At 35.6% G+C, this 13,076-nt stretch overlaps 1 protein-coding gene across 1 annotated transcript in view; it reads right to left on the bottom strand.

Moving 5' to 3' along the window:
* Window positions 1–3,146: 3,146 nt before the first annotated feature.
* CREBRF (CREB3 regulatory factor) overlaps window positions 3,147–13,076 on the bottom strand; it is a 29,502-nt gene continuing 19,572 nt past the window's right edge. The window contains exons 7-8 of the mRNA XM_065874709.1: window positions 9,209–9,331; window positions 3,147–3,262 (exon numbers count right to left, since the gene is read on the bottom strand). Of these exons, the coding sequence (XP_065730781.1) occupies window positions 3,147–3,262; window positions 9,209–9,331 (239 nt within the window). The remainder of the gene's footprint in view (window positions 3,263–9,208; window positions 9,332–13,076) is intronic.

Raw genomic sequence — 13,076 nt, 5'->3', positions numbered from 1 at the left:
CTTAAAGTAAAATTCTGGACTTCATTATGAGCTATCTGTATACCATGTATGAACACAGAAAACCTTTAGAGAGCTCTTCTCTAATGATCTTCACCCAAAAATACATGCCACAATTTTCAAAAACAGAACACGTACAATTGTTGGGGTTTTTACGTTACCCTTGTAAGATTTGTTTGTGTGATACACTAAACGTATACATTTTAATGACAATAGAGGAAGCAGATTATTACTGGCATTAAAGTACAACCATTTCTAGACGGTTTTAAATGCCACAGAGTCCCCTGGTTAAAATGTAAAGCTGCACAGCTTGCCTATGTCATCTTTATGATAAAGTTAAAACAGCAAGAGGATTTAACTTTCACTCTACATTTTACTGCCAGGTTTTTATTTAGATCAAGTATCGCTGCAGCATTCTGACCAGCCCAGATTTAGCAGCAAATGGCAGGAATCATATAAAATGCAATTTTTTTTAACAAAGTGCTTTTCTAAGATATACATACATATATAAATAGGTACAAAATAAAGTGTCAACATTAAAAAGCTCAACTATTTAAAAGCTTTTACCTATTTAACTTAAGTAGTACATATAAAACACTGAAATGCAAGGATATGGAATCTACTAAACAGATTCAAAGTCTTTTTTTGAAATGCAAGACCAAAAAATCAAATTCTGGTTTGCAGACAAGAAAAAGGTATAAAAAACCAGAATTCCTAACAGAGCAGCTAGAAAGGGGCAATTTTATAAACCTCATCAGCTGAATCTCTATCATGAAGTGATTTTCACCTGATTGCAAAACTGCCATATTTTGGAACATGTTTCAATTTCCCAGACACATTCTGTCAAAACTTCATATACCTCCAAGTTACAAACCTGTGCTTTGCCTTCTCCCACCTAAAAATGAAAAACTTTAAAACAATAAACTTACATTCTATTAAACCATTAGATCTAAGCTTATCTGTTTAGTGTGAATGCACTAACCAGGTACATTTCCACCAAGCACACAGGGTAATCTTGTGCATCACAGCTCAGCTAAGGTGTTAAGACAATCCTTCTTGGAGTTTCTTTTTCATAATGTCAAAGAAGCATGAAAGCAACATTGCTCACTTGTTACTGTGTGTTTTAGAATCAAGCAAACCTTTATAAGCTATAGCTTCATGTGCTATCACTTACAAATGGGAAACCGTGGTGGGGAGGGAGAAAATAACAGAAAAGGAAACACACTGTATAGACAAAATATAATTAAAAATAAATTCTCCAAGGGGTAATGGAGAAATAGTTGGAGAAATAGATACTTTCCCGGCAGCTAGGTCGGAAATTTTTGGTTTTTTTTTTTTTCTGGCTAAATAGGATTTTTTTTAAGGTATAATTTTTAAGCTACCAGTTTTCAGAGTTCAAAACACAAGATTTGAAAATAAAACAGTAAGAGAGACAGGACGGAAAGATCTGTAGGGAAGGTTTATAACGTTGCCTTGACATAAGAAATTTCTCATCAAGAGGTAAAGCTTTAACATAGTTAAAACACTGACTAATGAAGCTGTTTTATGTGAACAAAAAAGAGCACCTAAAAACTAAATGTGTTAATATTTCTCAGTTCTAGAAACTATAGAAGAAGAATAAGTCACATGTTAAGTTTGAAGAAGCTAGTTTGAAAATACCTGTACAAAAATATAAAAATCTATAAATCTTTTTGTTTTTGTTTAAGCTTGTGTTGATCTTTGAAAATATTACATGCACAATAATACATCAATTGGAAAAGTGGCAACTAAAGAATTAGATATTTTTAGCTTTTTTCTGTCTTTACATATATATATACATAATACAATAAAAATAATCTGTATTTTGGTTGTTTGGTGGAAGTATACTACAATAAGCTAAATAAACTTTTTAATTTTCAAGGTCAAAAACTATTTTACCAATAGCTTACTAAAATGAAATATATTAAAATTTCCTACAATAAGTGCAGAAATAAAAAGACTTATAGACACCTAAATGGCCACCAACTTATCTACTATGGAAGCGAACTAGAGGAACAGCAAAATAATATCTGTATGTGTGGATGCTCCTTCTGTAGATAATTGGACCCAAACAGAAATAAAATTCACAGTTCAGTAAGATCCCTAACCCTGACCTTTTCGTTTTTCTTTTTTTTCTCCTTTTTTTTCATACATTCATACAGTATCATGTAAGCTGTGCAAAACTTTACTTAGACTGGCAGTATGCCATATCAGTTGCATTTGTCTTTGGTACAAAAAATAAAACAATCGCAATAATGTGCAAGTATTTGTCTTCTTCCGGTCAAGTACCGAAATATGAGTTTTCTAGAGCCATCTTTTTTTTGTTTGTTTTTTGTTTTGTTTTTTATACAATACACAGACTCTGTGGCATATATCTACATTTCAACATAGTCCTATATACATTCAAAAAATTTGAAAAAGAGTTGGAACAAAAAAACATTTAAACCCCATAATTTTTCCATCTATATATCTTGTTTTTCCTCATTAGGGTTTTCATCATACAAAATATTACCAGTTTTATAGTTTCCCCAAAATACAAGGCACAAAGAATATGCTTTTTTTTTCTTACTTGCACAGACATTATATATATATATTTATATATATATTTATATATACCATATTGAGCTCGGAAAATGAACATCTAATATGGCACATGGGCATGAGTGCTGGGTTGTGCCATGTACAAGTGAGATTAATGGTTGTGGAAAATTAGAATAAAAAGCAATAATTCTAAAAACAATCTAAACTGACTGTTCAAAAAAATGCTTCCTCAATTTTTTTGTGTGGTTCAGAGCATAAACCTGCCACAATATTTGGCATTTACTATTATCTTCACTCTTCCAAAATGTTTTGCTTTAACAGATTTTGTAATCTGTATCTAAACATCTACTTAAATGTATGAGTTTCAATTCTGATGCCAGTAGCAGTTTTAACCAACGGTTTATGCTCTGAAAATGTAATAATCAAGTATTTTGGATCATGCTTCACTTATGCTACTTAGTTCTTAAAACAATGTAACCTAATTGTAAATGTTTACATAATGCTAAACTGACATGCAAAACAGAATGAAAATTTACAATGAATAACGTGACAAACACAGACATTTCTGACCAGTGGTCCAATGAGGCTGATTACACTTTTGATGTTGGTATCCTTAGTCCTACAAGGCCTCCGGTGGGATTGCCTTCCGCAGTCTTCTCTAACACTTGGTTAACAAATTCTGAGGTTTGCCCAGCAACTGGGAGACCTGAAGAAAAGAATAATAGGCACACTTAGACACATATGAAGGTGAGGAGTAGGAAAATCTGAGGGTCAGGGGTGACTCTCAGCTAGACACTGGTCCCAGATGAGTGTTCTGCCATTTGCTACTGCAGCCCAGAAAATAATTCTACCCACCATAATTAGAGCCTACAAGATTAGAAGGATCAAACCACCAGTCTCTTCCAACTGCTCCAACCTCACTACATCTCATGGATGGGCTTCACCCACGTGACTGAAAATATATACCTGAAGGATGTTTTCATTCATTTTTATAACGATGATCAATTTTACGTTCCTTTTTCTTCATTTTAAAGAAAAGTGGATAAATAAGCAAACTTGGAAGAGAAGAAGGAAAGGTGGGAGACACTGCAGGTATGTTGATTTTTTCATCTTCCTCATCCTCTATAGCTGAGGTCAAAGATATTTGATATATTGATTTTACGTAACAGAGGTGTACGTGCTTTAAATGTAATACAAAACGGAGCAATTAAAGGAGATGGAAGCAGAAAAATACTATGCAGTAATTGCTCATAAGAAGTCAAAAGATATTGTAAAAAACAGAGAATTGACACCACCTTAACCATGTGATCAAAATCAGCCTGACCAATAATGGGACGAACTGATACTGTTTCTTGATTGACATAATGAGAAGGATATATAAGCTACAATGTATTCTTGCCAAGAAAATTTAACTGTAACTAATCATGGGCAAACAGATGAATTCAAATGTTGGGACATTTTACAAGATCAACTACCTGGATTTTTTATGGAAGAAAAAAGCCTGGGAAACTGATCTAGATTAAAGGAGACAAAAAAAAAAGACACAACTAAATGCAACTCATGATCCTTAATTGGATCAAAAACAAACAAAAAGGTTAGAAAGGACATTACTGAGACAACTGGGGAAATTTAAATATGGACTCCATATAGATATCACATCAACGGAAGTTATAGCAGTATTGTGTCTAAGAAAGTGTCCTTGTTCTTGAGAAATACATGCTGAAGTAGTAGTTATGGATGAAGAATCATATGTTTATGTTACCTTCAAATATATAGGGAAAAAATGTACACAGAGGCAGAAATAAAGCAAATGCAGCAAAATATTAATAGCTGGTGAATCTAGCGGAATGACACGCAGGTGTTCACTGGACTGTTTCTTTCTGCTTTTCTTGTAGGATGGATATCTTAAATGAAAAGTTGAGAAAAAAATTAAGTATACATGTTATTAGCTAAAAAGTGAACCTGCAAGACAAAAATGTAGAACTTGAAAATAATCAGAGGACACATACAAAATGAAACTATAATAATAATGGATCATACAGTGAATGACATAAAAAGGCAAGAAAGCCATATGAACAAATCTTAACAGCTTTTTTTTTTTCTTTTTTTCTTGTGGTACGAGGGCCTCTCCCGTTGCGGAGCACAGGCTCCAGATGCGCAGGCTCAGCAGCCATGGCTCATGGGCCTAGCTGCTCCGCAGCATGTGGGATCTTCCCAGACAGGGGCACGAACCCGTGTCCCCTGCATTGGCAGGCAGACTCTCAACCACTGCGCCACCAGGGAAGGCCCTAACAGCTCTTCTGATAACAGAAATAAAACCAAACATACATCAATAAATAAAAATGAGCTGGGACTTCCCTGGTGGCACGGTGGTTAAAAAGCCACCTGCCGGGCTTCCCTGGTGGCACAGTGGTTGAGAATCCCCCTGACAATGCAGGGGACATGGGTTCGAGCCCTGGTCTGGGAAGATCCCACATGCTGCGGAGCAACTAAGCCCGTGCACCACAACTACTGAGCCTGCACTCCAGAGCCCACAAGCCATAACTACTGAAGCCCATGAGCCTACAGCCTGTGCTCCGCAGCAAAAAAAGTCACCACAATGAGAAGCACGCACACGGCAACGAAGAGTAGCCCCCACTCACTGCAACTAGAGAAAGCCCGTGCGCAGTAACGGAGACCCAGCACAGCCATAAATAAATAAAAATTTAAAAAAAAAAAAAAAAAAAAAAAAGAGAATCCGCCTGCCAGTGCAGGGGACACGGATTCAATCCCTAGTCCAGGAAGATCCCACATGCCGCAGAGCAGCTAAGCCAGCCCGTGCACCACAACTACTGAGCCTGCGCTCTAGAGCCCGCGAGCCACACCTACCAAGCCCACGAGCCACAACTACTGAAGCCCACGTGCCCTAGAGCCTGCGCACCACAACTACTGAGCCTGAGCTCTAGAGCCTGCAAGCCACAACTACTGAGCCTGTGCACCACAACTACTGAAGCCCGTGAGCCTAGAGCCCATGCTCTGCAGCAAGAGAAGCCACCGCAAATGGAGAAAGCCTGCACACAGCAATGAAGACCCAAAGCAGCCAAAATTAATAATAAAATAAAAATGAGCTAAACTCATCCATTAAAGAAAAACTCCTAGACTGACTAATAAAGAAAATCAAACTACAAGTTACATATAAAAATCTAGGAGTGAATTTTATGGTATGCAAATCGAAATTAAATGTAAATTTTAATCTAATTAAGATCTTTTAAAAAGAGATGTATATCATATAAAGTAATTCAGAAAGACTGAAAATAAAAGGGAAGGCTACCAAGCAAAGATAAATAATAAGAAAGCTACATTCATGACTGTAAGATCAGACAAGATTGAATTCAAGGAAAAAGCTGTAAACAAGACAAAAGATGTGTGCTTCTTGATGATAAAGACTATAATCCATAATGAGGGGGATGTAACGTATAGCATGGTGACTGTAGTTAATAATACTGTACTGCATATTTGAAAGTAGGTAGGAGAGAGGATCTTAAAAGGTCTCGGCACAAGAAAAAAATATTTTATAACTATGTATATTAACAGATGCTAACTGGACTTACTGTGGTGATCATTTTGCAATATATACCAGTATCAAATCAGTACATTATACACCTGAAATTAATATAATGTTATGTCAATCACACCTCAAAAAAAAAGAAAAAAAAATGAAAAAAGGAACTCCTGAAATTAAAACAAATCTAAAAGGATATAAGAGCTGCAAATAAACACAACAGATAACGCATTTAAGAGAAACAGCAGTGAAAAGGGGAAGAATTTTAAAATAAGAAATTAAGAGATTTTTTTTTTTAATTTGAGAAGAAGTGAATATACTTCAGAAAATACTGAAGACAGGCAAAGAAGATCCAACCCACAAATAGTAAGAGTCCCCAAAGAAGAAAACCAAAGCAAGGGAACAAATCAAATATTAAAAACATACGGGCTTCCCTGGTGGCACAGTGGTTAAGAATCTGCCTGCCAATGCAGGGGACACGGGTTCGAGCCCTGGTCTGGGAAGATCCCACATGCCGCGGAGCAACTAGGCCCGTGCACCACAACTACTGAGCCTGCGTGTCTGGAGCCTGTGCTCCGCAACAAGAGAGGCCGCGATAGTGAGAGGCCCGTGCACCGCGATGAAGAGTGGCCCCCGCTTGCCGCAACTAGATAGAGCCCTCGCACAGAAACGAAGACCCAACACAGCCAAAAATAAATAAATTAATTAATTAAAAAATGTTTATGATGTAATATGGTAACATCAACAACTAATACTTACTAAGTATTGAGAATTTGTGTTCAGCAGTATGCTAAGTGCTTTACATGCACTCTTTCCATTTAATCCACACAACTGTCCACACTTTACATTATAGATGAATAAAATTAGGTTGAGGGAAGTGAAGTTACTTCCCTAGGGTCCTCAGGTAGTAAGTGGCAGGGCCAGGACTTGAATCTAGAACTGATTTCAAATACTCTGATTTTAACCATTATGCTAAATGAGCTTTTGTTTTTTGGAAACATATCTTAATTTCTGCACATGACCAGTGGGTATTGCTAGAGCCACAGAGAAACCACTAGCATTTTGTGTGTAAAAAGATAGGAAACAAGGCATGCAGAACCTTAAGTACCTTAAGATAAAGAGAATGTTTTAAGAATGAAGATAAATGCTCAAAAGAATCAAATGTTACACAGAATGTCAAGAAAAATAAATTCTCAAGTAAGTCTACTGGATGAGGCAATTAGTGGGCCACTTGGGAACTATACAGTTCAGAAACTATCTAAAGATGAGTGTCAGATGACAGGGCCAAGTGATGATCCATGGGTACAGTGCAAGCACTTGCAACTAGGAGCACTTACTTCTAGCTCCTAGTCCTGCCACTTGTTGGCTATAGGACTTGTGGCAAGTTACTTAATACCTTGTTGGGCTTCCAATTCCTCATCTGTAAAACCAGGATAATAATACCTTCTTCACAGAACTGTGGAAGTAAATCACTAAATCTGAGTAGACAGATCCTGGATCATAATAAGTACTATATAAATGTTAGCTGTTTATCCCTTCCTAGACTAAGGAATTCTTTTTTCTCATCTCTTAATCTCTCTTTTAGATCTTCTCCTTTGGCCTTTAAACATGAAAGCTGTCAAATTTCATGAAATCGTTGGGTTAAAATCTATATGCCTTGCTAATTTTACTAATGATTCCAAATTGCTCTACAGAAACACTAGTATATTTTACGTTCAGTATGAACACAACGCTGACAAGAGAAATTAATGACATTTCAAAAACCATAAGAAACTTACTAAGTGCATGGAAGCATAAATGTGTATTTATTTTCAATTAAAGAAAATGCAATGATTTGGGTAGCAGATTTGGTATACAGGAGCATTTCTGTATAAGTAGAAATAAAATATTCTTGCTCACTCCACTGCATCTAAGCATCTTGATTTCTTCATAGCAGTTACCACAATGTTATTATTATTATTTTTGGTTTTCTATTCCTTGCCTTCCATTTTTAGACTACAAGCATCTAAGAAGAGTAGCAACCAAGTCTCTACTTAACCCCTGTATCCCCCAACACCTGGCAACATAGTAGGCATTGAAAACATTTTGTGGAATGAATGAATTTATAATAACTGGAAGTCAGAAAAACTGTCTTAACAAATTCTAAGATATTTACAATTAAAAAAAATTTTTTTAATTATAGTGTTTGGCACTCTAAAATTCAGGTAAATAACTAATTAATGATTGAAAAGTAAGCTGTAATTCTTTTAAGTGACGTGATTCAATATACAGTCAGCATCCTGGGGAAGAAAATTCTCAGGTAAGTGAAATTTACTACTCTACACAACAACTATGTAAGAACCAGTTTTTAAGAGACAGTCCTAGAATAAAAACTGCTAAACAAAGAACATATAATACAGCTGAAACAATTTTATGATGCTTCAGGGTTTTCATGGCTGGTGTTATGCTGTAATGCCCTTGGGATGCTACTGATCATAGGGTGATTTGCTCCTATGGTAGCCAAGCTCCTGGGGCCTCTAGGGTTTGCATGTCTTTGTCTACATTAGCTACCTCTACCCTCCCTGTCAGGTATCACTCTGCCTGACTTCTGGATGCCTGCCTCTCTGTTCCTCCCCATGTGGTATAAACTGTTCAGGGATGGAAAACCAGATAATCAAGTCTGTTAGAATCCTGTGAAAGAGTAAAACAAATAGGTAAGAACCTCTATTGAAGTATATACTGCAGGCTTGACAAGGTCAGGGATCTTTATTTTCCCCACAGAAGGTTAAAGTTGCCAGAAGTTTATCTTTCCTAAGTGTTAAAACAGTTCAGTGACGAAGTCTAAATAATAAATTGTGGGGCAGCACAATGCTCACCTGCCCACTTGTAAGTCTAGTAAGCGTCCTAATAAATCACTTCTTGTCTATCAATCAATCAATCAATCAATCGTGGTAACCAGCAGAACATGTTTATGAATGCTAACTCTCAAAACACAAATCTTCGCATAAAGGGAGGTAACTACAATGAGACCACTTGAGTTTTTCCTTGAAAGAATTTTGAATATTCCCTTGAATCATATACCTTACACTATACGTTATTAGTGATTATTAGTTTATCCAGTGTTCTTCTTACCAAGAGTATCTTTAATGAGGATTTCAAGCTTCTGTCCCATGTTGGGTCCTCTCTCCTCTCTTGGATTCTGTACTCGGTTTACAATCTCTTGCTTGATGGAGTTGATTACAAACAATAAATTATCTGTAAGACAGAACAGGACAGTTGGAGCATGTCATTAACATGGAAGAATTTACTTTTAATTATGTAATAACAGATACTCAATTAAAAATGAAGAACATATAAGAAAACATTAAGCAGTGATGGTTGTAACCTTTCTTATCCAAAGAGACTAATAATCAAACGATATGCCACTTTTGATAACAGATTGTAGACATGTATCAATGTCCACTATCCTGTAAGCAATTTGCCCTACTTGTCTTCAAAGCTATGACAGTGCCTGGTATATTGAATCATAGGGTCTTAGTAAATGTTTATTAAATAAATCGAACAAAGCCCTTCAAAGACAAAGCTTTAAAAACAAATTTCCCGGGCTTCCCCAGTGCCTCAGTGGTTAAGAATCCGCCTGCCAATGCAGGGGACATGGGTTCGAGCCCTGTTCCGGGAAGATCCCACATGCCGTGGAGCAACTAAGCCCGTGCGCCACAACTACTGAGCCTGTGCTCTAGAGCCCGTGTGCTTAGAGCCCGCGCTCCGCAACAAGAGAAGCCACCGCAATGAAAAGCCCGTGCACCGCAACGAAGTGTAGCCCCCCTCACAGCAACTAGAGAAAGCCCGCGCACAGCAACAAAGACCCAACGCAGCCAAAAATAAAATAAATAAATTAAAACAACAAAAACAAATTTCCCCACCTTAAGAAGCTTTAAAAAAAAAAAAGAGCAAAGTTAACCAGAAGTAAATAAGGAGGGAAATAATAAATATAAGAGCAGAAATCAATAAAACAGAACACAACAGAGAAAGTTAACAAAGCCAAAAGCTGGTTCTTTGAAAATATCAACAAAATTGATACCCACTCCCACCCTCATCCCCATCTCCAGCTAGACGGCTTGATCACCTCTACCTAGAATGGAAAACGGGTTATCACTTCAGAATACAGCCATTAAAAGGATAATAAGAAAATGCTATGCTGACAAATTCAAAAACTTGGATGAAATGGACAAATTTATTGAAAATGCCACTTCACAAGAAGAAATGGAAAATCTGAACAGCTCATTTCTAATAAAGGAATTGAATTTATCAAAAAGTATTCCCCAAAGAAAATGCAGAGGGCTTTAATGTTAATGGAAAATTCTATCAAATGCACAATGAAGAAATAAAATTAATTTCATCAAACTTTCAAAAAAAAAGGAAGAAAGATCATGGCTGAATTCATTCTCTAAGGCTAGTATCCTCAAATACCAAAACCTGACAAAGACATTACAAAAAAAGAAAATCACAGACTAATAACCCTCTTGAATAAAGATATAAAAATCCTTGACAAAATATTAACAACAGAATCCAACTTAAAATATCAGAATAGAATCTTACAAAATATTTTCAATAGGCTCTAATATAAAAAGGAAAATACATCATAACCAAATAGAGATTATTCCAGGAATGCAAGGTTGGTTTAATAAAAAGTTAGTTAATATAATTCACCATATTAACAGGGGAATATGTGATACATTACCAGAATAAAGGAAAACAATGTGATTGTTCCAATAAATGCAAAAAACAAAAAAAAGGAAAGAAAATGACAGTATTCAGTATCTATTCATGATAAATGAAACTAGGAAAAGAAGGAAACTTACTCAAAATAATAGAGAGCATCTCATCTACAAAAAAGCCTACAGCCAATATCAGCTTAAAGGTCAAAGTTTCCCCTGCAAACAAGGCAGTCACCACTTCTATTCAAATGTCTTAGACATTGCAACAAGGCAAGAAAAAGAGTTAAAAGGCATAAAGATCAGAAGGGAATAAATAAAGCCATTTCTATTTGCAGATGATGACTGCTAAAATAGAAAATTCCAGGGCATCTACTGGAACTAATAAATTTAGCAAGAAAATAAGGTATAAGAGTAATACACAAAAATTCATTTTATATACTACCAAGAAAGAATTTGAAATTTCAAAAATGAGTCCATTTACAACAGCACCAAAAAACATAAAATACTTAGGAATAAATCTAACAAAAGATGGTCAAGCACTCTACATTGAAAACTATAAAACAAGTCAGAGAGAAATTAAAGAAGACCTAACTAGATGGAAAGAGAAACCAAGTTCATGGATAGGAAGCCTCCATTTTGTTAAGATGATAATTCTCTCCAAACTGATCTACAGATTTAAAGCAATTCCAATCAAAATTTCAAGAAACTTTTTTTGTAAAAAGTGATAAACTGATTCTAAAATTTATATGGTCATGCAAAGGACCTAGAATAGCCAAAACAACTTTGAAAGAACAAAATTAGAAGACTAACAAGGACTAACAGTGCCTGACTTTCACAATCTACTATACAACTACAGTAAGACACTGTATATTCACATAAAGATAGTCAAATAGATCAATGGAACAGAATACAGAGTCCAGAAGTAGACCCATACATATAGGATCAACTGATCTGATAAAGGTGCAAAAACAATTAAATGGGGAAAGGAAAGTTCTTTCAATGACTGGTGCTTGATCAACTGGATATTCATATGGGGAAAGAAAATCAACTCTTAGCCTACACCATACATGAAAATTAACCTGAAAAAGATCTCATAAACTTAACTGTAAAACCTAAAACTATATAAATCCTAGGAGAAAATATACAAGAAAATACAATTTTTGGAGTTGGCAAAGTTTCTAATTAGAACACACAAAAATGTAAAATATAAAAGGAAAGACTGACAAATTGGACTTCATCAAAATTGAACATTTTTGCTCTTTGGAAGATGTCAGTGAGAAAACAAAAAGGAAATCCAAAGACTAGTATAAAATATTTTCAATACATATATCAGACAAAGAGCCTGTATCTAGAATAAAGAACTTTTAGAAGACAAAATTTTTAAATGGCAAAGTAGTTTAATAGATACTTCACATATACACACAAAGTATATGAATAGCCAGTAAGTACAGTAAAGATGCTGAACATCATTAATCAAAGCAATACAAATTAAGACCACAATGAGATACTGCCACATACCACCCATTAGGTTGGTTAAAAGTAAGAAGATTGACCTCGCCAAGCGCTGGCAACGATATGGACCAACTAGAACCCTCATACACTGTTTTTGAGAATGTAAAATGGTACAGCTACTTGGAAAACAGTTTGGCGGTTTCCTATACAGCTACTCGTAGGTATTTAACCAAGACAGATTAAAATATATGTCCACCCAAACACTTGTACGGAAATATTCACAGCAGCTCTGTTACAGCGAAAGCAAACAATCCAAGTATCCATCAATAGGTGAATGGATAAAGAAACTGTAATATATCTAACACAATGGAATACTACTCAGCAATGAAAAGGATTTAACTATTGATATAGATGACATGGAGAAATTTTAAAATAATTATTCAGAGTGAAAGGAGCCAGGCAAAAAAAAGAGACTGTATGGTAGGATTCCATTAATGTAAAATTCTGAAAATGTAAACTAATCTACAGTGACAGAAAGCAGATCGGGGCTACTAAGGGGTAGGAATGGAGGGAGGGTTAGCTTACAAAGGGGCACTATGAAACTTTTGGAAGTGATCAAAGTGTTCATTATCTTGATTGGTTTCACATGTATATACATATGTCCAAACTAACCAAATAATACTCTTTAAATATGTAGAGTTATTGTACTTCAATTATACCTCAATAAAGTTGCAGGGGGGAACACATCTCCAATTTCAACACACAGAATTCCTATGGTCTGAAATAAATCTCTACTACTTCAGACACTGCTTTGAAATCAATGATGTGTT

Source organism: Phocoena phocoena, chromosome 3 (assembly GCF_963924675.1).
Source record: "Phocoena phocoena chromosome 3, mPhoPho1.1, whole genome shotgun sequence".
Taxonomy (NCBI): domain Eukaryota; kingdom Metazoa; phylum Chordata; class Mammalia; order Artiodactyla; family Phocoenidae; genus Phocoena; species Phocoena phocoena.
This window is presented reverse-complemented; position numbering and strand designations above follow the sequence as displayed.